Source organism: Podarcis erhardii, assembly GCF_964252035.2.
Source record: "Podarcis erhardii genome assembly, chromosome: 14".
NCBI classification, from domain to species: Eukaryota; Metazoa; Chordata; class Lepidosauria; order Squamata; family Lacertidae; genus Podarcis; species Podarcis erhardii.
The window spans coordinates 19,052,739-19,080,493 of record NC_138503.1 but is presented as its reverse complement, the minus strand read 5'-3'; the positions used below and the strand labels follow the sequence as shown (position 1 = coordinate 19,080,493).

The following is a 27,755-nucleotide window of genomic DNA, read 5'->3' as shown; positions in this document are numbered from 1 at the left end:
TTTTCTTCTTCCTTCTTCCCTCCTTTTTTTGTTCAGGGGTGGGGGGTGGGGGGTGTTTAACTCTTATGCATAAAATGCAAGATTCCAAATTAAAACAGCTATCGGCGCTGTTGTGAACCCTGTAAAATAAAAGTTTGTTGTATTTTATCCTTGCGGAGGTGCTGGTTGCATGCTGTGTGTGTTCTGTGTGTGTGCATTTGGGAACACTTGTGCACACATTGTCGCAGGTCAGAAGCCATGTTACAGATCAAAGGGGTTATGTCAAAAGCACAGTGGTGGAGTTTAGGGACTGTAAAGAAAGTTATGTATTGATCAGGCCGAGGCAAAGGCATCCAGTATAGACTGCAATCACTCCCAGTAGGTTCTCCTGCAGCGGGAAGGTAAACGGCATTTCTGTGCACTCTGGTTTGTGTCATGGTGTTCCATCATGCCAAAAGCAGTTTACTCATGCTGGCCACATGCTGGCCAAATGCCAGCTCCTGAAAGCAAGATGAGTGCCGCAACCCCATAGTCAGCTTTGACTGGACCTAACTGTCCAGGGGTCCTTTACCTTTTTTTACCTTACCATAAAGGAAACGTGCATCTCAGCTATCTCAACTGCCTCCTTCGGGGTTCCATCAGAGTCTATGGCCCATGTGTGCCACATGAATGAACAAAAAGAGCAGTGTGCCCATTGGGTTGTCTGCCTTAAGCATCATTGTGTCTTTGCACAGCTCATTCCTTACATGTCCCTGTCAGGCTTGCTTCATTATTACCGGAGAAGGAGCAGGCAAACAAACCGCAGCAAACTTTTTAGAATTCATTACATGAGTTGGGAGCTGGATTTTAATTAAATATTTAAGCAGAGAGTTCTTTGATATGCTGTGCAAAGGTAAGCATGGGCTTTTGATTAAATTGTTGGCGCATACATGAATGCAATTCATTCAGGGCGCCTTCCACCAGGCTCGTAGCCTCTCTCGCGCGCATGTGCACCCACACTGCTATTTCCTTCCTGTTCTTCCTCCCCCCGCCCCATTCCCTGATACATTTCGCTTTTCAAAAACCCCTTTCTATCCCAGATGTTCGTTCTCTCCCTCTCGCCCTCGCCCTTTCACACACAGATGCATACATTCACCGGTGTGTGTTATTTCGGCTCCGAAAGCTTTCCCTAACAGTAGAAAGAGGACTTCCAGATCTGGCAGCTTCCACTCACCCCCTGAAAAAAATGTTTAGTGTTTGTTGAACAGATCCTCCAAATCAGGGAGCCACTCCCCCCCCCCCACACACACACACAAAGTGCAACAATATCCCACAAATTCCTTGGGTGGTTTTCTTAAGGGTTTTATTCGCAAACGTCCAAGAAACCCCCAAGTTTGAACAGCAAAACCAAAAGGTGAGGTACACATGAGAATAGAGCACGCAGATGCCAAAGTATGGTAACTTAGAGAGCTTTCCGTAATAGTGGCAAGGTAGTTTCACGTAAAGGTATAAAGGCAGTTCCCTATGTGCCTGTGACGTGGGAGGAGGGCATGGCTAGCCAACAAGAACTAGAACATCCCTACAAAGTGAAGATACGCTGCAACGTTTTGCTGCAGGTCCCACTTGTATGCTCTACAGTCGCCGCCCCCCCCCCCCCGCAAAAGGGACATTAAATGAAAAGCTATATTCACGCGTCCTGCTTTTTTGCTTTGAACAAAAGTAGGCACCAGCATGACCAGCAGGATCAAGACCTTGCGACAGGGGGAAGAACCCCTTGCCAGAGGTCCTACGTGTGTGTGTGTGTGTGTGTGTGTGTGTTTATCTCCAACCTGCAGAGGTAGGCTCCTGTGACCCTCCTGATGGTGCTCTGATTCTAGGCATGCTTACTCAGAAGTCAGTCTCATGGCCACACCCCCTCTTGCCAGGCCACATCCCTCTCTCTAAGCCACACCCCTTCCCAGCCTTGTTTCACGCCCTCGAGTGTTTTTGCCTTGCTGGAATGTGTCACTGAACTCTGATGACGTGTCTTGCTTCTCTGGAGCGAAGACAGAGAGGGGCATATGTAGAAACAGGTGTACTGTACAAAGCTATATTTTCCTTCTGGCCCTTCACGGCACTGACAAGAGGTTGCCCAGGAGTGCACATAGCCCTCAGGCTGAAGAGTTTCCCCACCCCATCCTAATCTGTAAACACTGGATTTACTAGGAGGCAAAGCCATTGTGGGGTGAGGAGACCTTATTCTAGTAACTACTGGGAACCTCCCATCGGGACTGGGAATCCTTTGGCAAGACGCAGCAACCACAGTAGAGACCCAGCTGAGCACAAGACAGTTTTGCAATCTCAACCTGAGCCCATTCCAGAAATCAGATGACCGGAGACAGAAAAACAACACTAAAACTCAGGCGGGGTTTCTCTACCACTGGATTAGACAGGCAATGGAAGTGGAAGAATCTTAGAATCAGCACCAAGTCCACTCCAAGGCTATTCTGTGGGGCTGCGCAGCATTCCTCCCCTTTTGTTACAAAAATGTAAAAAAACCAAAGCCCAAGAGACACACAAAAAATAAAACATACAATTAAAACTGCCCCCCGAGACTGGCCCTTTAAATAATAAACTCTAGGTGGGCAACAGAAGGATATTGTCCATTGGTGCACAGTGTCCATACATTGGCCTTCCTTCAGCTCATCTTGTAACAGTAGACTCCAAACTTGCCAGTTTTAGGGAAGCCAAAGCTTCTGATCCCAGGTTCCGGGGGACCACAATTGGGCCGGGGCGAAGTGATGGGGTAGCGCACACTAGCATCAGCCAGCCAGCCGGCATCGCAACGGTCCAAATTAGAGAGCTTCCATGCTGAATAAAGTTGGCCCACCTTGGCAATCTCAGCCCCATCGTCCTGGCACGCTTGCTTGGCTTCCTCCAAGGTGAGCTTCTCGCGGCCGGACAGATAGTAAACAGTCCCTGTTGGGAGGAGGCAGAGAAAGAGTTACGGAGCAATGCAGGAAAATCCCAAAAGAGACCCACTTACAGATACATGTCCTGCTTATTTCCTTCCTGTTTAGTTTATTTGTGGTTATACTGAATGCTAAGTCCTGCTCAGAGATGACTCACTGAAGTTAATGAGGATGACCACCCTGGGTTCATTCATTTCAGTGGGTCTAATCTGACTATGTAAGAAGGCTGTTGGATCTGGTCAATGGTCCATCTAATCCAGCATCCTCTTCTTGCAATGGCCAAGCAGATGTCACAAGCATGACCCCAAGCACAAAGTCCTCTCCCTTCCTGTGGGTTCCAGCAGCCGGCATTCAGAAGCATCGCTGCTTCCGACTGTGGAGCCAGAGCATATCCAACATGGCTAGTCGCCATCGATAGCCCTCTCCTCCACGAATTTCTTTAGTCCTCTTTTAAAGCCATCTAGGACTAGCATAGGGACGCGGGTGGTGCTGTGGGTTAAACCACAGAGCCTAGGGCTTGCCGATCAGAAGGTTGGCGGTTCGAATCCCCGCAATGGAGTGAGCTTCTGTTGCTCGGTCCCTGCTCCTGCCAACCTAGCAGTTCGAAAGCACGTCCAAGTGCAAGTAGATAAATAGGTACCACTCTGGCGGGAAGGTAAATGGCGTTTCCGTGCACTGCTCTGGTTTGCCAGAAGCGGCTTAATCCTGCTGGCCACATGACCCAGAAGCTGTACGCCAGCTCCGTTGGCCAATAAAGCGAGATGAGTGCTGCAACCCCAGAGTCGGCCACGACTGGACCTAATAGCCAGGGGTTCCTTTACCTTTACCTTTAGGACTAGCATTGGCTATCACCTTGGGTTTGCAGACCCTAAACAATGGTCATATGGTGAAGCAGGAGTCACCAGTCTTTTGCAAACCAGAGAAAATGCTGTGGGCGCTACTCATGTGCTACAACCATGCATGCACCACACTACACAAAGCAGGGTTCGAATCTCCACTCACTGGGTGACCTTGGGACAGCCACCATCTCTTAGCCTAATCTACCTCACAGGGCTGTTGTGAGGATGAAAGGGGGAGGAGGGGAACCATGTACACCACCTTGAGATCCTTGGAAAAGTGGTATAGAAATGTAATAAATAAAAACAAAATAAAAATACACTCTCACTCCTCCTCTTCTTCCCTTCCCTATTCCCTAGTTACCCTTTAGCCTTAGCTTTTTGCTAGCCTAATTGGGGAGTTTAGAAGGACGTTGTTCTTCCTGGAGATTGTATTGTGGAGAGAAGATTCGCTTCTGCTTCTTTCAAGGCTAATTATAGCTTTGGAGAATCTGATCCCTCCCACGGTAGCTGCCAAGAAGCAGAGAAACAATTAAAAGATCTTACCACGTAATTTATTAATATTCACAGGAAGAGACAAAGAAATGCAGTCTTCCCTAATAATGGCGTTGCTCCGAGTAAAGTCCCACCCCCTCTGTCTCTCCTATTATACGTCACCCCTGCGTTGGCTAATCTGAGCTTTCTGCCTCTGAGCTCTCTGTTCCACTACTCTCAATACCCGCCTGGTCCTGGGAGAGGGGGGATCAGGAATGCTTTCCAAAGACATTGAGTCTGTCAGTGTCAGCTTCGTTCCAGAGCTGACAGAGGGCTGGGAATCAAAGCAGGCAAAGGGAGATAAGGACACTGGAATGCGAGCTGGAATGTGAGAGGGAGGAGGGGCAGCCGAGTGGCATAGCTTCAGAGAACAGAGAGCAGATAGCAAAGATCCAGATACGAGCAGATAGCAAAGATCCAAATACGAATCTTAGCTCAGAGACAGAGGGGGAGAGGCTGAGAATAGCTAGCCCCAAAACTCGAAGGCGCTAAAAGGTCAGTGAGAGAAGGGGGAAAGAACGGAAGTGAAAGCTTTTTTTCCCCTGTTGGAAGAAGAGGAAGGGGCGGAGTTTAGACTCGGCAACTGCTAACTTGGAGTCAGACACGGAGTGAAGGAGCTCCGGAGTGATTTATGTGTTTGAGCAATAAACCTGAGATAATTACAGCCGGTGTCTCGCGTCTGTGGGAGAGCCAAGCCATTACAGTCAGCTGTCTCTCCCCTTGTGCTTCTTCTTCTTGCTGTTCCTTTTCCAAAATTTCCCAGTTTCTCCCCTCTACAGCCTCTGAACTACGGCCTTCTGCAAACCGCTGTTCTAAATCTATACTGTCCTCCTGCTCTCAGGAAGGTTCAGGAGAAAGGGGGGGATGGTACCCACTGTTCCTCCTAAGTCCAGTCCCTGACACAAGGGGGGGACCCTAAAAGTGCCAAATAAGTCTCTTTGAGCACATGTCTGCTTGTGAAAGCCATGCTGGTAACCCATGCAGGACAGGGTTATCAAGGCAACCACAGCACAGAGGAGAAAACACAGCCTGGGGAAACACAAATTGTGCTTTTAAGTACCAAAGTCCATGAACAGTTACAGGGAGTTAAATGGAGAATTTAGACTCCAGAACTCATCTTCCCTTTAATGTCTGCTCTTTGTAGTACGAATAAAAAGCATACTCAAAGCAGCATACAGCATTTAGAGCATTTCATTAAAGCCCATCAAATGCAAAAGCGAAAGGAAAGCTACCCAGATCCATCAACTACCGTAAAATGAAGCTCAGGGTGAAACAATCAACAGGAGTGAGATGAATTCCAACCCCAGCTGAAAGCCAGGTGACGTTTTTAAAAGCTCAGATGAGAGGGAGCCAACCAAGACTTAGCTTGGGTAGGGATTCTGCAGGCTGGGTGCCTCTAAGAGTAGCAGGATGCATAACAAGGTTTGTGATGTTGAACTGAATGAGAGGTTTAAAGGTAAAGGTAAAGGGACCCCTGACCATTAAGTCCAGTCGTGACCAACTCTGGGGTTGCAGCTCTCATCTCGCTTTATTGGCCAAGGGAGCCGGCGTACAGCTTCCGGGTCATGTGGCCAGCATGACTAAGCCACTTCTGGCAAACCAGAGCAGCGCACGGAAACGCCATTTACCTTCCCGCCAGAGTGGTACCTATTTATCTACTTGCACTTGGACGTGCTTTCGAACTGCTAGGTTGGCAGGAGCAGGGACCGAGCAACAGAAGCTCACTCCATTGCGGGGATTCGAACCGCCAACCTTCTGATCGGCAAGTCCTAGGCTCTGTGGTTTAACCCACAGTGCCACCCACATCCCTTTAATGAGAGGTTTAGCCGTATCTAAAAGGTCCCAAGTTCCACACCAAGGACATTTCCAACTTGGCCAGAAAGGTCTGTTGCCTGTAACTCAGGAGAGCGGCTGCAGGTCAGAGTAAACAGAATCAAGCTAGATGGATCAAGTCCCAATCAGCAGCCTAGAGCAGGCATAGGCAAACTCAGCCCTCCAGATGTTGTGAGACTACAACTCCCATGATCCCTAGCTGGGAATTGTAGTCCCAAAACATCTGGAGGGCCAAGTTTGCCTATGCCTGGCCTAGAGACTGTAGTTTGAACTAATGGTAGTCCTCAAAGGCAGTCCCGTGCCCGGTGCATTACAGTATTATTATTATTATTATTATTATTATTATTATTATTATTATTATTATTATTAAATTGAATTTATATTTATTTATAAATTTTCCCCACCCAGGGGTTTCAGGGCAGTTCACAGAATAAATTCAAGATATAAAACCACAAAATACCTAATAAAAATAAAAACAACAACCCAATAGCCCCCCCCCCAAAAAAACATTTTAAAAGGGCAGAGGATCTAAATCAGATCAACCAAAGGCTTGGTTGAAAAGGAACGTTTTTGCCTGGTGGCTAAAGGTGTATAATGAAGGCGCCAGGTGAACTTCCTTGGGAGGAGCATTCCACAGACGGGGAGCCACTGCAGAGAAGGCCCATTTTCATGATGACACCTTCCGGACCTCTTGAGGGTTTCAGAAGATGATCTCAGGGTCCGGGTAGGTTCATATGGAAAGAGGCAGTAGTCAATCTGAAATCGCCAGAGTGGGAACATACGGCCAGGCCAGAGAGGACATGCCCAGGCCTACCATCTCCCCGTCCCTCCTCTAAAGTAGCCTGCCTGGTGAACGATGGCAGAGAACAACTCACCTTTCAGAGCAGAAGAGAAACAGAAGACGTCGAAATGATGGAGGTTCTTGTGGCGCTCTCCATAGTTCCGGAGGCCAGGGGCCATGTGTTTGCCTCCACAGGGCTCCCGTGGCACAGTGATGGGGTACTGGGCTGTGCCGTCCGTCAGCCAGCCTGCATTGCACCAGTCAAGGCCCTCCATCCAGGACTTAAAGAGCTGCTCAAAGGAGGCCATCATGGCATCCTGGTCCTCGCAGGTCTTCTTGGCCTCGTGGAAGTTGAGCTTGTAGCGCCCACGTTGAGGCTGGTAAGGGAACACCACCCCTGGGGAAAAGAAAGTTGCTGAGTGAGTACAGGAGGGAGGATCACTTACTGAGGTGTGAGGAACCTATGGCCTTCAGAAGTTGCTGGACTCCAGGCTCCCATCAGCCCCAGCCAGCTAGGCCAACAGTCAGGGGTTGTCAGGGACTGGGCAGAGGAGGAATGATGGAGGCCACCTACCCATCCTGACCTTTCCAGGGAGGAGGAAGAGGAAGACAGTATAGATTCACAACAGGGGTTTGAGGGAAGTCACAGCTCAGAGGCAGATGAAGAAGAAGAAGAGTTTGGATTTGATATCCCGCTTTATCACTACCCGAAGGAGTCTCAAAGCGGCTCACATTCTCCTTTCCCTTCCTCCACCACAACAAACACTCTGTGAGGTGAGTGGGGCTGAGAGACTTCAGAGAAGTGTGACTGGCCCAAGGTCACCCAGCAGCTGCATGTGGAGGAGCGGAGACACGAACCCGGTTCCCCAGATTACGAATCTACCGCTCCTAACCACTACACCACACTGAGGGGGAAAGCTGGGAAATCATGGGAGAGCCAGAGCAACACCTGGCTGACACGTTGTCATCAGAAAGCATTCCAGACCCTCCATCTCCCAGAACCTGGCGAACCTTAAAAGTAGGAGAGCAAAGAGCTCAAAGAGCAGGTTGCAGCACCCATAGAAGTGACAAATGAGGAAGTGGGAGAGGCAGGGGGTGGAGATTCACTCGGGATAACGCCATTATCCAAGAGGCTGGGTTCTAGAGGCTCTCTGTGTAAAGTTTGAAATAAGAAAGGACTGTAAGAAACTTTCCCTTGTCTTTATACTGTCCTAGGCAACCAGCCGGCAGCTGCTGACAGCATCCTGACAGGGATGTTGGGAGCTGCAGGCCTGCAACATCTGAAGTACACATTTGTAGCAGTCATGGATTCCCTGGGAAGTGTCGTTTGTTAAGGGTGCTGAGAGTTGTTAAAAGGTAAAGGGACCCCTGACCATTAGGTCCAGTTGTGGCCGCCTCTGGGGTTGCAGCGCTCATCTCACTTTACTGGCTGAGGGAGCTGGCGTACAGCTTCCAGGTCATGTGACCAGCATGACTAAGCCGCTTCTGGTGAACCAGAGCAGCGCACAGAAGCGCCGTTTACCTTCCCGCCGGAGAGGTACCTATTTATCTACTTGCACTTTGACGTGCTTTCGAACTGCTTGGTGGGCAGGAGCAGGGACTGAGCAACGGGAGCTCACCCCGTCGCAGGGATTCAAACTGCCGACCTTCTGATTGGCAAGTCCTAGGCTCTGTGGTTTAACCCACAGTGCCACCCGGCCCCTATTGCCCTCTGAGAGCTCCAATCCCCAGAGCAGTTTTAACAACCACTCCCTCTTGCCAGGAAACTCTGGGAATTGTATCTCTGAGTTTCTGTCCCCAAGAGAGGTGCACAAAAGGCCTTTGGCTTCTTGTGAATTGCTGCTCACTTTCTTTTGGTGACATAAGAACATTTGGATAAGTCTAAACAAAAACTGGCACACAAATTTTCATGGCTCTCTATGGTGGCTCATTCACCAGAAGTCATATATTTAGTGTTAACTCTGGAAGTGTGGTGCTGGAGGAGACTCTTGAGAGTCCCATGGACTGCAAGAAGATCAAACTTATCCATTCTGTAGGAAATCAGCCCTGAGTGCTCACTGGAAGGACAGATCCTGAAGCTGAGACTCCAATACTTTGGCCCCCTCATGAGAAGAGAAGACTCCCTGGAAAAGACCCTGATGCTGGGAAAGATGGAGGGCACAAGGAGAAGGGGACGACAGAGGACGAGATGGTTGGACAGTGTTCTCAAAGATACCAACATGAGTTAGACCAAACTGCGGGAGGCAGTGGAAGACAGGAGTGACTGGCGTGCTCTGGTCCATGGGGTCACGAAGAGTCGGACACAACTAAACAACTACAACTGGAAGTGTATTCTCAGTTCTGACCAAAGTAAACTTACTAGAGCAAAATATAGAGCAGGAGGGGTCTCGATGTGAAATATGTTGGCGTTGTTTTCAACTCTCCTACCCCATTAGTGAGCTTTATGGATAAAGAGGAATTTGCCCTCGTAGGGTTGCCATATTTCAAAAAGTGAAAAACCATACACAAAAGTTGTTGAGGGTTGTTGTTGTTTTTTTCCTCTGAGGGGGCAGAGTGATGTTCTGATTTTTTTTGTTCGTTATTTTCAACAGACAAATCCTGGATATGTCCAGGAGTTCCCCTATAGCTTCTTGTTTGCCACTATGGGATCTGGGATGCAAAACTAGGTAGGTCTTTGTTCTAATTTGTTGGTTAATTAATCATTATAATAATGAAGCTAAAGTAGGCTTCATTGCAAACCCACACAGTACAATGGTTTTAAAAAGAGAAAACTCTCATCTTACAGTCCATTTAGTCAAACAACATACTGCCCGGCATCACAACAATATATAATCACAGGATGGGCTCCTCACACGGGGAGGGGGGGAAATGCTTAATGTATTCCCACAGAGCCTTTCATCTTGGATGAAAGAAGAGAGAATTTAATAAATAAATAAAAAACCTGAGAAAAATGACAGGCTACTGGTGACCTCTGGTGGCCAGAAATAGGTATATGCTTGGCAGTTCTGGTAACTGCCTCCAGACTTCTTAGAAAATCCCAAGGATTCTACCTGCACAAAGGTGGGGTCTGGTTTATTAGGAAGCGGAAAAAGGACAGTTTCATGGGTGTAGCCGGGGGGTCACAAATATTATTGAAAAGCATTGAAAGTACTCAGTTATCTGAGGTCCCCGTCCCCCAAGCTAGCAGAAGCCAGCCCCGCACAATGTCCTACAGTGGTGCCTCGCAAGACGAAAAGAATCCGTTCCGCGAGTCTCTTCGTCTAGCGGTTTTTTTGTCTTGCGATGCAAGCCCATTGACGGCTTAGCGGATTAGCGCTATTAGCGGTTTAGCGGCTTAGAAAAGGGGGGGAGGGGAAAAAACCCGCAGGAACTCGCAAGACATTTTCGTCTTGCAAAGCAAGCCCATAGGAAATTCGTTTTGCGAAGCACCTCCAAAACGGAAAACTCTTTCGTCTGGCGAGTTTTCCGTCTTGCGAGGCATTCGTCTTGCGGGGCACCACTGTATTTACAGGGTATTTTTACCAGTGATTTCTCTAGAAAAACTCAACAAGTTTGATTTCCTTAAAAAAAGCTTTAGCTCCCCCCACCCACCCAAAAAATAAATAAATCCTGGTTATGCTCATGAATAGTTCATTCATGTTTCCAAATAAAATTTGAGAGAGTGATCCAGAAACATTCAGTTCACCATCTGCTATGTGGCTTCTATCTCATGCTGCTGATGGTTAGGAAGATTCGTCAAGCATCCATAGTATTAAGTTGTTTGGGCAGTCTAGCACCAGAATGTTAAGTGGGGGAGCGTCCATCACAACAATAGTGCTGTGTAAGTATGGGATTTGATTTTTTTTTCCTGAGCTATTAATCACCCTCCACACATATGTCCCAAGATTATGTACAAATCATAATAAAAACAGCAAAAAACCCAGTTAAAAACAGCAAGTGATATTTTTTTAAGTCCACCCAGGTATTTAGAAAGCTAATGTGTGTTTAAACCTGTTTTTAGCTTATTGTTTATCTTGATTTTGTGAAAGCTTCTAATTATTGTTGCTAATTCTGCTTATTGATAATTTTACTGTTTCATCTTTTTCTGTAAGCCACTTTGAAGTTTGGTTGGTTGTTGTTGCTGTTTTACAGTCAAGCAGTGTATAAATTTTATGAAATAAATTAAATAAGTAAATAAAAATAAAGACAAAGTAGACACCCACGGCCGAGACCAATTCATTCAGCATTTCAGAACAAAACAAAAAAAGTTTTCAGTTGTTTCCCAGAAAGTACAGCTAGTGAGTGTCAGTCAGAACGGGCTTCTGAGATCTCTGGCTTTTCTGTGCTGTTCCTCTCTCTTCACTTCATCTCCATCTCCAGTTTGAATCATTTGTTCTACGTTTTTCTGCTAAGAAAGGAAATATATGCCAACCTGCTTAAGTTGCATTATCTAAAATAGTGGTGGGGGACCTTAGTTTCTTTTTCCGTGATCCACAGACCATTAACACATTGCAAAATCAGTTGACAATGACAAATGATAGCACTAATTAAAATATACATAATACAGCTTTAAAAACACAAAATTAAAATATTAGACACTGTGTGTGAGAGAGAGGGGGGGCTGGGGGGAGATCAGACCTCAGAGGAGGAAAAAGTATCTGTTTTAAACTGATTGCAGAAAGAGAGAGATTGTATACATCAAGCAATTGTTAAAGAGGTCTAATGATGATATCTGTATTCAAGAACTTTGCCACTTGCTCTGTAACCACTTCAGGGCCCCAATAAGTCAAAGTGATCCGACGACACACAGGGGAGCAAATAATATGATATATTAGATCTTTCCCAGTCCCTTAAGAAAAACTACAATAGAAAAGTACATGCAAGATAGCTGCCCCTTCAGCATTGTTGCTACGGGAAGCATCTGTTGTTCTTTGGGGTTTTATTATATCTGCCATCAAATAGATTAGAGGGGAGAAAATTAAGCCTTACCAGAGAGGAAGCTTCCCTGTATTTATGGAAGATTAACCATCCCAGGCAAGGCATTCTGTCTTTACAGCAGGGGTGTGATTTCCCAGTGACTGGGGGGGGAACAAGTCCTCATGCAGGACCCTAAAGTTCTGGGAGATCAGAGACAACCATTGGTTTGGCTCCCTTTAATTCCCTGGTTAGCAGGTATGAGGGTGAAAGAGCAACTGAGCTAACTTTATGCACCGCAGCCTTCAACCAAGGTGATTCGAAAGAATCAAACATGGTCTCGGAGACAGATGAACTGAGAGCGAGCACAAAGCAACAACAGAGCCACAAATGGATGGAATAAATCCACAATAAGCACCTCCAATGAATTCAAGCCAACTTCCGGTTTAAGCGCAGCTCCAGAAACCCACCTGGGAACCCAAAATATTAGCCTAAGGACAAAGTTTGAACTTACGGTAAGCAAACCAAATTGGTGCCCCAGAAAGAATCTGGGAAACAATTCTGGCTTTATAAAGCCAAGATAGCTACTGGAAGGGGGGGAAGGAAATCCACCCTTTGTGGCAGAGGGGTTGTGAATTTTCGCTCCCACATTTTCTTATGCTTTGATCCAGGTGGATATTTCCCGTACCCTCCTGCCTATAGCTTCATAAAACCATACGCCCAGATATTGATACAAACCATTGTCAGCCTGAGGGCCTTGTGGACAACCTTAACAGGAGCCACATGCCATTGGTGGGTGGAGCCAGAGGTAAAAGTGGGTGGAGCAACGCATATACATTTTAGCTTTGTAGAGCAGCCTACACGGGCACACACTATCTTTCTATCCTCCATAGGTAAAGGGACCCCTGACCATTAGGTCCAGTCATGGCCGACTCTGGGGTTGCGGCGCTCATCTCGCTTTATTGGCCGAGGGAGCCGGCGTTTGTCCAAAGACAGCTTCCGAGTCATGTGGCCAGCAAGACTAAGCCGCTTCTGGCGAACCAGAGCAGCGCATGGAAACGCCGTTTACCTTCCTGCCAGAGCGGTACCTATTTATCTACTTGCACTTTGACGTGCTTTCGAACTGCTAGGTTGGCAGGAGCAGGGAACAAGCAACGGGAGCTTACCCCGTCTCGGGGATTCAAACTGCCAACCTTCTGATTGGCAAGTCCTAGGCTCTGTGGTTTAACCCACAGCGCCACCCGCGTCTATCCTCCATAAAGGTAAAGGTACCCCTGCCCGTACAGGCCAGTCGTGTCCGACTCTAGGGTTGTGCGCTCATCTCACTTAAGAGGCCGGGAGCCAGCGCTGTCCGGAGACACTTCCGGGTCACGTGGCCAGCGTGACCAAGCTGCTCTGGCGAGCCAGCACCAGCGCAGCACACGGAAACGCTGTTTACCTTCCCGCTATAAAGCGGTACCTATTTATCTACTTGCACTTAGGGGTGCTTTCGAACTGCTAGGTGGGCAGGAGCTGGGACCGAAAGACGGGAGCTCACCCCGCCGTGGGGATTCGAACTGCCGACCATACGATTGGCAAGTCCTAGGCACTGAGGTTTTACCCACATCGCCACCCGTGTACCTCCATACAGGCAAGCAAAAGGCAGGATTCAAGAATACTCTTGGAAGGTGCAGAGCCGAGCGAGGCAGCAGCATGGCTTGGGGAGAGTACCAAGGCTAGATGGCTTGGGGGGCTGGATTTGGCCCCAGGCCTCAGCTTCCTCCCCACCGCGATCCAGAATATTTCAGAATTTAGTTTGAAGTTGGATTATGATATTTATAACAGCCACTGAATGCACTGTCCCACTCACCTTGGAGCGCTAGCTCCACAATCGCGCTCTCATCTTCCAGGCCATCGATGACCTCGCAGCGGTACTTGCCAGCGTCGTGCAGGCGCAAGTCGTCGATCACCAGGGACGCTTCCTGGTCAGGTGCCTGCTGCAGGGTCGTGCGCCCCCGGAACCCCCCAAAGCTCCGCTGCTTCGACCCAGAAGCCACCAGCACATCCTGATCTTTGGTGTTGTCCTCCCGCAGTTTGGACCACTTGACGCGGATCTTCCGCGGGATGTCCAGCTTGGGCACATAATGATAGCGGCAGGGCAGCACGGCGCTGGCGCCACGGTAGGCATAGACGGCATCCGGGGAAGTCTCGACCATCAGCCTTACAGCACGGAACTGAACTGCAGGGGTTGAAAAACAGGGTATGAAATACAGTGGTACCTTGGTTCTCAAATACCTTGGTACTCAAACGTCTTGGTTCTCAAACGCCGAAAACCCGGAAGTAAGTTTTCCGGTTTTCAAACATTTTTTGGAAGCCAAACGTCAGATTTGGCTGTCGGCTATTGTTCCTGGGGCACCTGCACCGATCAGAAGCTGCGCCTTGGTTTTTGAACATTTTGGAAGTCAAACGGACTTCCAGAATGGGTTAAGTTAGGCACTTTTGGTTTTGCTATTTATTTTCTGGTTTTGTTTTTAAGGCGTTTTCGGTTAATTTGTTTTTGTGACTGTGTGGAACCCAGTTCAGCTGATTGACTGATTTGAATAGGATCCAAAAAGCAGCAGTCTGATTGGTCCTAGAACAATAGGATTCAGAATGCAGCAGTCTGATTGGTCCTAGAACAATGCAGCAGTATGATTGGTCCGCAGGAGCCACCCAATCCAGCTCCAGGTGGAAGTGAATCCGCAACCTGATTGGCCTACAGGAGAATCCCAGAATTAGCCAATCACGTGCGACCCATTGTGTAAATAATGTATATAAAGCAGATATTTTGGGGGAACTTTCATTCCTCACTACTATGAGCTGAATAAAGAGCATGAAATCCACACTCAACTCCGGGTATATTTCAGACCAACTGAGCTATTCCAGGTCCTGACATATCCTGGGTCTGCCACAGCCTTCCAGCCCAGCCCAGTTCCTTCAAGTTCTCCCTATTCGAGGTGCTGTTTTGCTTTGTTTTTCCCCCTTCTTACCTTCTTCGTCAGCCTCTCCTTTGTCACTCATGAACCGGTCATAATAGAAACCGTTGTAGAAAGGGAGGCCGCAGTAGCAGCTGCTCGCCTGCAGCAGAATCACAACCAGCGGGAAAAGCATCACTTGCGGGAAATTCCGGAACAGAAGCCTGTCTGTCAAAGGAGGGGAGCGGGGAATTAGCAAACTGGTTAATGCACAGAGACTGTTGTATGTGAGGGAGGCAACTTACACACACAAACAGAGAGAGAGAAATAATTTTTTAAAAGACAACACTTGCATAAATTTTGCACATACAAATTTGTACGTATAACTCACAATTTAGAAATAATTAGTGAAATTTGAAGCGGGGGGCATGCAATGACTCTCACCAGAGCAGGATTGATGACAAACACAATGCCTGCCCAATCTAATGTCCAGTTGCTAAATTAGTGAATATACAAAACAACTACAGCTACACGGACTTGCATAGAAGCATGGAATTGTACAATTGGAAGGGACCGTCTGGGTCATCTAGACCAACCCCCTGCAATGCAGGCATCCTTTGCCCAATGTGGGGCTTGAACCCACAACTCTGAGTGTCTGGATGCTGTCGGTGGCTCTCGGCTGGTTGGACAGGAAAATATAAAGACAAGGGAAAGTTTCTTACCATCCTTTTTTTTTTTTTTTCAATCTTTCCAGAGAGAGGCTATAGAACCCAGCCTCTTGGATAATGGCGTTGTCCCGAGTGAATCTCCACCCCTCGTCTCTTCCACTTCCTCATTCCTCATTCTCATCGTGTCCTCTACGGGTGCTGCTATGTGCCCTCTGTCTTTGAGCTCTTTGCTCCCCTACTTTTAAGGCTTGCCAGGTTCTGGGAGATGGAGGGTCTGGAATGCTTTCTAATGACAACGTGTCAGCTGTCAGTGTTGTTCTGGCTCTCCCATGATTCCCCAAATTTCTCCTCATCTGCCTCTGAGTTGTGACCTCCCTCAAGCCCCTGTTGTGAATCTAGACTGTCTTCTGCTTCCTCCTCCCTGGAAAGGGTTAGGATTGGGAGGCGATTTCCACCATTCCTCCTCTGCCCAGTCCCTGACACTGAGATTAAGAGTCTCATGCTCTACTGACTGAGTTATCCCCAGGCCTCACTTCACAAGGCTGGAGCATATGTGTACACACACACACACACACACACACACACACACACGTTGCAGTCCAAAGCACACTTTCCAGGGAGCTAGTGCTACTGAACCCAGCAGAGCTTACTTTTGTGTTTTTTAATTTTTTTATTAGTTTTTATTAAATATTACAAGAAATTAAAAGGAAAAAAGAAATAGAATCAAAAATCAACACTGTACAATAACACTGTAAACACATTTGTCTATGTATTTTCCAACATGCAGACTAGAAAAGAAAAGAGACGAAAGATAAAAGGAAAGGAAAAAGAAAAAAATACTTTTAATAATCAATAATACCAAATTTATACTTCAAACATTACAATATATAAATCCTAGTTAAAATATTCTAAAAGACTTCCACCGCATTCACCACACGTCTCTTAGTTTCTAGTTCACCTTTACATCTATTCTTCAGTCACTTCCTTTCCTTGAGTTCTTTCATAGTCCATCAAATCTTTGTTTTCTCTATATTTTTCACAAGGTTAGTCTAAGCACAACCAAACTTTCATATTTGAGCCCTGCTTGTGTAAATATTCATTTAAGCATTCCCATTTTTTCTATACCGTGGTTTTGGATTTGTGCCTTATTAAATCCGTCAATTTTGCTAACTCCAGATACTCCCATAATTTACTTAACCATTCCCTTTTTGTTGGGATATCATTTCCTTTCCAATAACTGGCTACCCATATTCTCGCTGCTGTTGTTACTAGCAGAGCTTACTTTGGAGTAAACACGCTTAACCTTGCGCACGGTTAGACTGAATCACAGAAGTCTGTGCAAGCTCCCCTCTGGCCAACAGAGGGCACTTGATACCCACAAAGTCCCCTGCTTGCTCCTCAGCTCTGGAATTTGACTTCTTGGCCCCCTGCTTAGACAAAAATTTACAACCTATTTGAAACCATCACTGCTGCTGCTTGGAAAAGGAGGGGGCCTTGCAACTCTCCCCTCTTCCAGTCCTCTCCCATCATTGCCACACATACCAGAAAATCCACACACTCAAGCTTTCAAAGAAAGGGTCATATAGCTCAGTGGCAGAACATCTGCTTTGTGAGTGAGAGAGATCCTGGCATTTCCAGGTAGGGCTGGGATATGACTCCCTGCCTGAAAACCTGGAGAGCTGCTGCCAGCCAGTGTCCAGGCATGGCCAAACTTGGCCCTCCAGCTGTTTGGGGACTACAATTCCCATCATCCCTGACCACTGGTCCTGTTAGCTAGGGATGATGGGAGTTGTAGTCCCAAAACAGAGCTACATGGGCCTTTAGTCTGATTCAGTATATAACAGCTTGCTTTCTTTTTTGTTAGGGCGTTTATTAATTTTCCAATAAAAAACATCCAATTAACATATCAAATCACAATCCAATAAAAAGAAAAAACTAAAATTAAAAAAAATCAAATTGTCTTCCAAATTATAATCTTGAATTATAATCTTGAAACAGCATTCAAGCTCCCAACTCATCACATCTAAGGCTGCTGTCTTAGCCACACACAGCAAGATAGCAAACTCGGGTGGTGAGTTATGATTGCTATGTATTTATCTTTTACAGTGGTACCTCAAGTTACATACGGTTCAGGTTACATATGCTTCAGGTTACAGACTCCGCTAACCTAGAAATAATACCTTGGGTTAAGAACTTTGCTTCAGGATGAGAACAGAAACCGTGCTCTGGCAGCGCAGTGGCAGCAGGAGGCCTCATTAGCTAAAGTGGTGCTTCAGGTTAAGAACAGTTTCAGGTTAAGAACAGACCTCCGGAACGAATTAAGTACGTAACCAGAGGTACCACTGTACTGCATTTATACCCCACCTGGTTCTTCAAGGAGCTTCAAGGTGATGCACATGGTTCTCCTCTTCCCCATTTCATCTTCACAACAACCCTGTGAGGTAGGTTAGACCAAGAGATGGTGACTGGCCCAAGGTCCCCTAGTGAGGTTTATGGCAGAGTAGGGATCCGAACCCTGGGCTCTCAGGTCCTAGTCTGACACTCTAACCACTACACCACAAAGGGAACTACCGGGAAATAAGGAGGCAGTAGCAGGGTGCTCAGGGAACTCCCCGCCCCTCCATAGCTGGCAGAAGTCAAAACATCAGAGAGAAGAAACACCATCGTGCACCTATAGCAGCAAGACTGGACTCCTTCATCTGCCCCAGCTGCAACAAAACATGTCTCTCCCACATCCATCTCAAAAGACTCAGCAGGCACTATAATTCTTCAAACCGTATGACTTTACTCCCAAAGTCAAACCTTTTATCTGCCATCGTTTCCCAAGACAGACAGATGCCAAAAACAACAAAACAATTTTGAGAGTGAAAAATTATATGGGAGTAATTTAAAAAAACAACAACCAAATAGCTCACTGATGTCTGAGCATGCTCATTGACCACAAACTTCCAGGGGGGGTGGGATGGAAAACCGGGGAGGGGAAACAGAATGGAGTTGACTCCTTCAGAACACTCCACACCGCATTATTTTTATACCACCGTTAATTATTTCATTGCTTATGCTCCCTTCAACACAAGGTCCCTGAGCAGGCTACAGCAATTTAAAAATGCAATCAGTTTAAAGCAAATATTTTGTTTGCATGTTCCACTCTGTCCTGCTCTAATTGAGGTTTGATCTTCTCTCTCTCTCTCTCTCTCTCTCTCTCTCTCTGTGTGTGTGTGTGTGTGTGTGTGTGTCTCCACCTCTTATTTCTGGAAGGCTGTCCTGTTGAATTACTCACTATGAAAGCCTAGTCTAGCAAGCTCATACCCATCACATTTTGAAGACCAGGCAAAAGATTTAAGCAAATCATTCCCTCCATTTCCAGGTCCAGGCAGGTAATATGTGAATGAAACAGCACTGCAGACAAAGAGATGGTTGGTGGTTGTTGTTGTTGTTTAGTCGTTTAGTCGTGTCCGATTCTTTGTGACCCCATGGACAGGCACTCCTGTCTTCCACTGCCTCCCAGTTTGGTCAAACTCATGCTGGTAGCTTTGAGAACACTATCCAACCATCTCATCCTCTGTCATCCCCTTCTCCTTGTGCCTTCCACCTTTCCCAACATCAGGGTCTTTTCCAGGGAGTCTTCTCTTCTCATGAGGTGGCCAAAGTATTGGAGCCTCAGCTTCACAATCTGTCCTTCCAGTGAGCACTCAGGGCTGATTTCCTTCAGAATGGATCGGTTTGATCTTCTTGCAGTCCATGGGCCTCTCAAGAGTCTCCTCCAGCACCATAATTCAAAAGCATCAATTCTTTGGCGGTCAGCCTTCTTTATGGTCCAGCTCTCACTTCCATACATCACTACTGGATGGTTGTTGGTAGGTTTGGAGAAACCCCAAGATTTGCAGAAGTGCAAAAGAACTATTTTGTGGGGGCTGACACTAAGGAGTGAAACGCCTGAATAAGAGCTGAACATGCAAAGTAGCCACAGAATGCTGACTGTCTGTTGTATGGGGAGAGGGACTGGGAGGGAGGGTAAATGGAATAGTGCATGCTAGAGGAGGGCTTGGGTAGGTGGTATCCTGTGCAGAAACACTCCACACTGCAACATTTTGTTGCTGCTCCTAGTAGTTGTTAACAACTGTCCATTTAACACAGAGTTAATGGAGTTAAGGCAGGTGTACCCAGGCAGGTCAAAAAAAGATTTTGAATTAAAACTGGTGGCTCTTTGCCACTGATATGCCAAAAGTGGTTTCTTTTCAGGGTGTGGAAAAATGAGAACCAGTAATTTATTTTTACCTAACAAAATTTGAGTACTGCAGAACTGTAAAGGACACCTCTGAGCAGTTTTTTGAAAACATAAAATAGGCATTAAAATGATCAATGGAAGTCAAAGTAAAAAAACAAGTGTGTGTGTGTGTGTGTGTGTGAGAGAGAGAGAGAGAGAGAGAGAGAGAGAGAGTCAAAAAATAATTAAAAACTACCTGAAGAAGGTATCTGAAGAAGGTACCTGAAGAAGGTACCTGAAGAAGGTATCTGAACCTGAAGAAGGTATCTGAAGAAGGTACCTGAAGAAGGTACCTGAAGAAGGTATCTGAAGAAGTGTGCATGCACACGAAAGCTCATACCTAGAACTAACTCAGTTGGTCTTTAAGGTGCTACTGGAAGGAATTTTTTTATTTTGTTTTGACCATGGCAGACCAACACGGCTACCTATCTGTAATAAAAACTACCTGTAATCTGTAATTACAGATTAAAACATATGCCTGGGTAAGCTTGCCTAAATAAAAGCATTTTTAGCATGCGCCGAAAGGAGTACAGGGAAGGTAGCTGTTTGATGTCAATAGGCAGGAACTTCCAGAGGGCAGGCAAGACATTGATTCCTTACAAATATAGAATGAACATTGTGTGGCACTTGCAATAGTGGCAGCCCTGCTGATGCTTTCAGAAAAACATGCTGCTCTGTGGGTGGCATCAACTAAGTTTAACACAGAGAATACCCAATGAAATTAATGACCATGGCTAAGTTAGCGCCATTAATTTCAATAAGTGGTATTCAATGCTAGTCCTACACAGAACACCCACTGAAGTTAATAGACATGACTAACTTTGATTCATTAATGAGTCTACTTTGAATAGGACTTAGTGGAATGCAACCCGATCAGTCTAGTCTAAGTAAAACATAGTTGAGTACCACCCTGTATTTCTGCACAACAGCAATGTCGTAATGCATGACTACTCAAAAGTAAGTGTCATCAAGTTCAATGACACTGCTGCTTAACAACATATCCCTGTGCATGCCTACTCAGAAGTATGCCCCATTGAGGGAAGTAGCTTATTCCTTTGTAAATCGATGCAGGATTGTGCCTAAATCTCTGTTCTGAGCATGCAAAGGTTCCAAAGCAGGGAATGAGATGGCCACCTATCAGGGATGCAGCAGTTTTCCTGTACTAGCAGGGGCTGGTTCTCGATTATCTTCAAGGTCTCAACTCTACAATTTCACGTTCAGAACAGAAGATCATGCAGAGAGACAACGGGCAGCCTCCTCCGGGGATGGAAGAGGCACCCCTGAGCCTTTACACATTGGTCAGCTGGATGAAGAAATAAGGCAGGATTGCTCCCTCCCCCGCTTCTGGTGGAGACGGATTGAAAGCAACAGCGAAAGACCAGACAAGCAATTCACAGTGCGGTGCAGTTGGCATGCCTGGTGTGTGGGTGGATCTGTGCTCCCGGCTCACAGGAGCCTCAATTTATCTATTTCTCACATCCACACCAGCAGTCATCCTGTAGCCCACTGGTGCACAAGTGTAAGCTACAAAATCAGAAGCCACATCCTGCCTGCACTGGGTTTCCAAGTCGAACCTCCATATTTAGAGGATTAGCCAGACTTGTCTTAAAAGAACAGGGTGGGTGATTTTGAAACACAGTGTGAAATGACTACTAAATTCAGTGAGCATTGTGGCAACTTAAACCCCTGGCTCAAGGTTATCAAGAAGTCTCCTGGCCAGCAGGAAGCACCACTCAGTTTTTATGTATCGCCTTTTGTGTAACCCGAGCATCGTCTACAACACAATGCTGAGCACCACTGACAGAAATTGTTCTGTTTTCTTGCACTCCCTTGAGTTTGCCTTTTGGCATATAAATTTCCCCCGGCCTTCTGCCTTTATTAATTTCTTACATTTATATCCCACTTTACCTCTGAGAAGCTTAAGAGTCTCCTCATTTCCATTTATTATTACAGCAACCTTGTAAGGTTGGTTAAAGTGACTGATCCAAGGGTATGCAGTGAGCCTCCTGGCTGAGCAAAGCTCTGGACCAGGATCCCCAGTCCTAGGGTGGATCTACACACAGCAGGGGGGGACGCTATAAATACAGTGGTACCTCTGGTTGCAAACAGGATCCGTTCCGGAGGCCCGTTTGCAACATGAAAAGAGCGCAACTTGAAGCGCCGTATCTCACAGGTGCGCGGCACGATTTGGCGCTTGTGTGCATGTGTGAAGCGCGATTTAGCACTTCTGAGCATGTGCGAGCAGCAAAACCCGGAAGTAACCCTTTCCGGTACTTCTAGGTCACCGTGGGATGTAACCTGAAATAACGTAACATGAAGCAAACGTAACATGACATGTGACTGTAAGTCAGAAATTAAATTGTTATAACAAAAGAAAAAAAACTCTATGTAAAAATCACATATAATTTTTTTTGCTCTCTGTCGCCATCTGGTGTTGCATGTTTATAACACATTCAAAACATTGTTTTTACTAATGTAGCTGAGTCCTCAGTCCAACCTTAACTCTGCCCTGAGCCAAATTTGCTCTGCATTTTTTGAAGGGGCAGACACCAAAGAGACCAGTGAAGAGGTGTTTCTGAGAAGCACCCAGTGAGGCATGCTACAAAATAAGAAGCCATATCTTGCCCAGGAATCTGCATGCCTATTGTTCAAGGGTAACTTAAGTGAAACATGGAACCTGCATATACAATGGTACCTCGGGTTACACACGTTTCAGGTTACAGACTCCGCTGACCCAGAAATAGTGCTTCAGGTTAAGAACTTTGCTTCAGGATGAGAACAAAAATCGTGCTCTGGCGGCGCAGCGGCAGTGGGAGGCCCCATTAGCTAAAGTGGTGCTTCAGGTTAAAAACAGTTTCAGGTTAAGAACGGACCTCCGGAACAAATTAAGTACTTAACCCGAGGTACCACTGTACAGAATCTATAACTTAGATCCAAAGATGCTGATGACAAAGAGTGGATGGGCATGCCCTGCTTGAACAGTTTCTGGAACCATATGGGGCTAGCCACTGTCAGATTACACAGACCTTATCCTGACCCGGCAGAGTAATTTTGATGTTTATATATGCTGTCAATTGAATCATTTATCCCTTCACTCAATCCAACACTTCTTACAATGCCCCCTCTTTGTTCTTCACTGGCTTCTCTTTCATCTCTCTCTTGAGCTTCCTAATTCCCACCAGAAAAACTCGCTTATAGGGGGAAAGGAAAACTCCTGTTACAGGAAACTGCCCCAGGACCCTATCTCTCTGCCAAGCTTACATGGGTCTCCTTACAGCTTCTTCCTGCATAAAATGCTGACTGTTCTTCCAGCCCCTTCCCCTACCTAAACAAGCTGTGGATTTCCTTTACAATCTGCCCCCCCCCCATCTAAACTGAGCCGTTATGATACTTGCTCCATTAGACCAGATTACATAAATCTCAGTTTAACGCTGACCTTCCCAAAAACCTTCTTTGCCCAGATCAACAATTATAATTTTTGGGTGTGTGCTGTGCTGTGCCTTTAAAACACAACAATTCAGAATCGTGGATGAATTTGCTGTGTGTTTTTTTTTATCCTGTAAGGACAGCATCTACAGGGGTGAGTTGCACAGTGTGAATCTGTGCTGATTCTTCTTGGGCTGTACTTCAAATAGGGAGACCGAGTTTTTGTTCCGCCATATCTTCCATTATCACTGAAAAGGAAGAAGAATTAAATGGGAGGGGTGGCATTTGCCCTGAATTAGATACACTGCCTTTGGGAAGGGCAAATCCATAAATTTTGGGCTTGTTCAGTTTCCCATTATTCTGATATTAAATCTGAATCTTCACATCAGTCCCCATGAACAGTCATTGTCACTTTCCTGGAAATTTCTCCTAACATACATTATTTTTTCATGCAAGTTTGCCTAAAGGACAGATTTTTGCAAGCAGCCTTCCCAACCGTAATGCATTCTATCACAGAATCACAGACTTGTAGGGCTGGAAAGGGACCACAAGCATCATCTAGTCCAAATCCCTGCAATGTGGGTATGTTATCTTCACCAATAGACAGATTTTATGCATATTTGTCACTCTTGGCTGGGGAACTGCACTGCAAAGAAGTGCAAATACGGTAATTGTCACGTATTGTTTCAGGAAGTTCAAATTAAGCAAGTTTGCCTCTGAATGCAAATGGAACCAAACTCCTACCCCATCCCTCGGCTGGAGACAGTCCAAACCAAATCAAGCGTTTTAAGCCCGCAATGATACCGGCAGGAAAGTACAACATATGCTCAAATCTCAGCTGCTGAAATCCATGTCAGGTGGATGTTAGTCATTGCATCTTTCCTATAGTTGAGGCAGACTGAGACAACTTCCGTGTTTCACAGGCTAATCCAAAGGAAGGTTACTCAGAAATAAGTCCCATGCATTTTCAAAGGAGCATCTTTCCAAGTCTGCACTGCAGCCTACGAGATGTCATCGAAACCACTTCCCTGGAAGTAAGCACACCTAGGAATCTATGCTGTCAGATGCAGAAAGGACAAAGTAGCTTGCATACTTCTAAACTGGGTTGGGGAGAGACAATGACAGCATATGGAAAGCAATATACAGTCGTACCTCGGGTTAAGTACTTAATTCGTTCCAGAGGTCCGTTCTTAACCTGAAACTGTTCTTAACCTAAAGCACCACTTTAGCTAATGGGGCCTCCTGCTGCTGCCACACAGCCGGAGCCTGATTTCTGTTCTTATCCTGAAGCAAAGTTCTTAACCTGAAGCACTATTTCTGGGTTAGCGGAGTGTGTAATCTGAAGTGTATGTAACCTGAAGCGTATGTAACCCGAAGTACCACTGTATTAAATAACCATGACAATATAAAGTGTTACTATGGAAGAAGTCCTCCATTGGTCTTCTGCTGTGGGAGCATGACCCTACTCAGTCACAACCTGCCCCAAGCTGAGTCAAAACAGCAGCTCTACTGCCAGTAGCATACAAACTTTTGGAACAGTGTTTCCAGACGCATGTTTGGGTTAATCGTCTGGAAAAGGTTGAAAGGGACTTCATCCGAATGAGATTTTTCATGTGCTTAGGTCTGACAGCGGTTCTCAACCTGTGGGTCCCCAGATGTTGTTGGACTAGAACTCCCATCATCCCTGAGCTCTGGCCTTGCTAGCTAGGGGTGATGGGAGTTGTAGTTCAACAACATCTGGGGACCCCCAGGTTGAGAAAGGCTGGCTTAGGAACAAAGGGTAATGGTTAGAGTGCTGGACTAGGACCTGGGAAACCTAGGTTCGAATTCCCACGCAGTCATGGAGCACACTGGGCCAGCCACTGCCTCTCAGCCTAACCTACCCCACAGGGTTGTTGTGGGGATTAAATGAGCAGGGAGGGAACCATATGCACGCCCTTGAGCTCCTTGGAGGAAAGGTGGGATTTACTTGCAATAAATAAATACAATTAAAATAAATATTGGGCCATGCATTCACCTAGCTCCATTCTGTCTACACTGACTGCCAGCAGCTCTCCAGGCTTTCAGGGGGAGGACATTCCCTGCTCTACCTACAGATGCTGAGGATTCAACCTCGGTCCTCCTGTATGCAAAGCAAATCTCTGTTGCTGAGAGTCGCTCCCCTCCAATTCCACTTTTTAAAAATTAAGGGTGTCAATGCAGGAAAGAATTTGGGACCGAAAGCAAACACAACATCCTAGCTAATACATATATTTGCTTATTTAAAATTAATATACTTCTTTCCCACCTTATGCACATTTCAATGGGCAATAAGAATCCATTTATAATTGTCTTTTTAAGTCTCGGGGAAATGGAAGGAGACTTAGTAATATTCATGGATATGTTCTACAAAAGAAGGTATCTCCCAACTGCCAAAATTCCCCATGAACCATTTATGGGAAGCAGTAGATTCCAGGAGTGGCTTTAGACATAGACCAGAATTTCAGCTCTCATTTAGCAAGAAGGAAACCGTCGCATACCTACATGGGAAAAAGTCCCAATTTGACTTAACAGTTAAGCATATGTGCACAGTCCTCCTCACATAGAATCCCAGGAGAGAGATCATCCTTTCCTAGGGCATCAGGTCATGTGTTTGCTTAAAAATCATATCACAATGCATATACTAAACTAGCAGAGCTCATCTGAGCCGACTGATGGTATAATCCAAAGAATTTCGTAGCAAATCAGCTGTGATGAACTCTGTTAGTTTAGGATATGCATTGTGATGAAATATTACATTTTGGCAAGTTACAAGTCTTCCTTGATTACCCAGGACATATTTGTTGAAACTGTAAAGGGGTCACCTTAACAGTACCTTTAATCATGCCTGTTGCATTCTTCCTTTCCTTTCAAAGATGCACTTTGTAGCTCGCTCTGCTTTTACATGTCTTCATCCCTTCAACATTACCAGCTGTTTGGGCAATTTCACATGCAAAATTGGGCCCATCCATAAAGGTAAAGGGACCCCTGACCATTAGGTCCAGTCGTGGCCGACTCTGGGGTTGCGGCGCTCATCTCACTTTATTGGCCGAGGGAGCCGGCATACAGCTTCTGGCTCATGTGGCCAGCATGACTGAGCCGCTTCTGGTGAACCAGAGCAGCGCACGGAAACGCTGTTTACCTTCCCGCCAGAGTGGTACCTATTTATCTACTTGCACTTTGACGTGCTTTCGAACTGTTAGGTTGGCAGGAGCAGGGACCGAGCAACGGGAGCTCACCCTGAACCGCCGACCTTCTGATTGGCAAGTCCTAGGCTCTGTGGTTTAACCCACAGCGCCACCCGCGTCCCTTGGCCTTAATATAGATAGTGAACGCCTTATGTTTCCTTTGACTACCCCTCATCCATGTGGGGTTCTCCTCCAACTCCTGCTGTCCCACATTTTCTGCTCCCTAAAACTGGAGATACCCTATGCAATCAACGTAGCTCTCCAACTCCGATTTTAAAAGCATGGCAAACTTTTGGATTTAGAAGAATATGTGGGACAGCAACAGTCAGAGGAGAATTAAAGAAGACTCAAGGGGTTCACAATCCCATAAAGCAGGAGGTATGGACAGGGTTGTGTTTAACAGCACAAGCCTCTCCATGTCTACTCATAGTAAGCACCACTGAGTTCAATGGGCTCTCCTCCCAGGTATGGGTGGGATAGGATTGCAGTTTAACCAGTTCTTGATGCAAAGGTAAAAATGAGCCCATAAAAATGATGCAAAGGTAAAAATGGACATTTCCACTTTCCTTCCTCATCCGAGCTCACATCCAGTGGCGTAGCACGGGTTGTCAGCACCCGGGGCAAGGCAAGTAATTTGCGCCCCCTAACCCTGGGTTTGCGCCCCCTAACCCTATCCCTAACCCTAACCCCCAGATGTTGCGCCCGGTGCGGCCGGCCCCCCCTGCACCCCCCACGCTACGCCACTGCTCACATCACATCAACAATATTCACACTTCGAGGCTTGAAATCAGTTTGTGCTTAAAATCAAGAACCAGTTAAGAACTAGTTAGTCCTTAAGGCTGCAGTCCTATGCACGCCTACCTGGGAGTAAACCGTATTAAACTCAATCAATGGGATGGTACTTTGGCAGAGACCTGGACGAGACTGCAAGTCCGTCCGTCCAGAATGTGCACTGCATCGTCTGACCAACAATCACAGAAAATGCTTCTTTTGGCTCTGAGGAAGCGGCTGGAATAATTTCTCTTTTACACTTCGCTATGCCCAGAGCTCACCTCCCAATCATCACGACAGCATTGATGGCATGCTCCAAGTTTGTATCCTACTCAGAGTAGACCCTCTGAAGTGAACGGGCATGGCTCACTAAGGTCCATTCCTTTCGATGGGTCTACTCTGAGTGGGACTGAGGTGGAGCCACCAACCCCCTGGATTTTACGCCTGTCCCATCAGTTCCTCCCTCCCACCCCCTCCCAAAAAAAGAAAGAAATCCTCTCGTTGTCAACATGCCTCCAGGACATGTTGGCAAAAGGGCGAACTTCCGTGCGTTTAAAAGCTTCTGCACACTTGCCCCCCCCCCCAAGTCCTGCCTCTTCCAAGCGCTCCATCCTCTAGGACGCAAAGCAGCGTCCCAGACGAGAGAAAGAAAATCGCTCTCTTTTTTTCCTCCCCAACTCCCCCCATTCCTGAGTTCC

At 46.4% G+C, this 27,755-nt stretch overlaps 1 protein-coding gene across 1 annotated transcript; it reads right to left on the bottom strand.

The window, feature by feature from the left end:
- Positions 1–1,304: 1,304 nt before the first annotated feature.
- Positions 1,305–14,943, bottom strand: HAPLN3 (hyaluronan and proteoglycan link protein 3). Its single transcript, XM_081839210.1, has 4 exons — positions 14,795–14,943; positions 13,636–14,004; positions 6,988–7,290; positions 1,305–2,916 (listed from the first exon to the last, which is right to left on the bottom strand). Exons 1-4 carry the CDS (start codon positions 14,913–14,915, stop codon positions 2,636–2,638), a joined length of 1,074 nt encoding a protein of 357 aa, XP_081695336.1. The 5' UTR covers positions 14,916–14,943; the 3' UTR covers positions 1,305–2,635.
- Positions 14,944–27,755: the final 12,812 nt, after the last annotated feature.

Coding starts and splice junctions, on each gene's coding strand:
- HAPLN3 (XM_081839210.1), bottom strand. CDS start 14,915: ATGCTTTTCCCGCTGGTTGTGATTCTGCTGCAGGCGAGCAGCTGCTAC. Junction 14,005..14,794: donor AGGAGAGGCTGACGAAGAAG/GTAAGAAGGGGG, acceptor CAACCCCTGCAG/TTCAGTTCCGTGCTGTAAGG. Junction 2,917..6,987: donor TTTCTCTTCTGCTCTGAAAG/GTGAGTTGTTCT, acceptor TCCTCCCAACAG/GGACTGTTTACTATCTGTCC.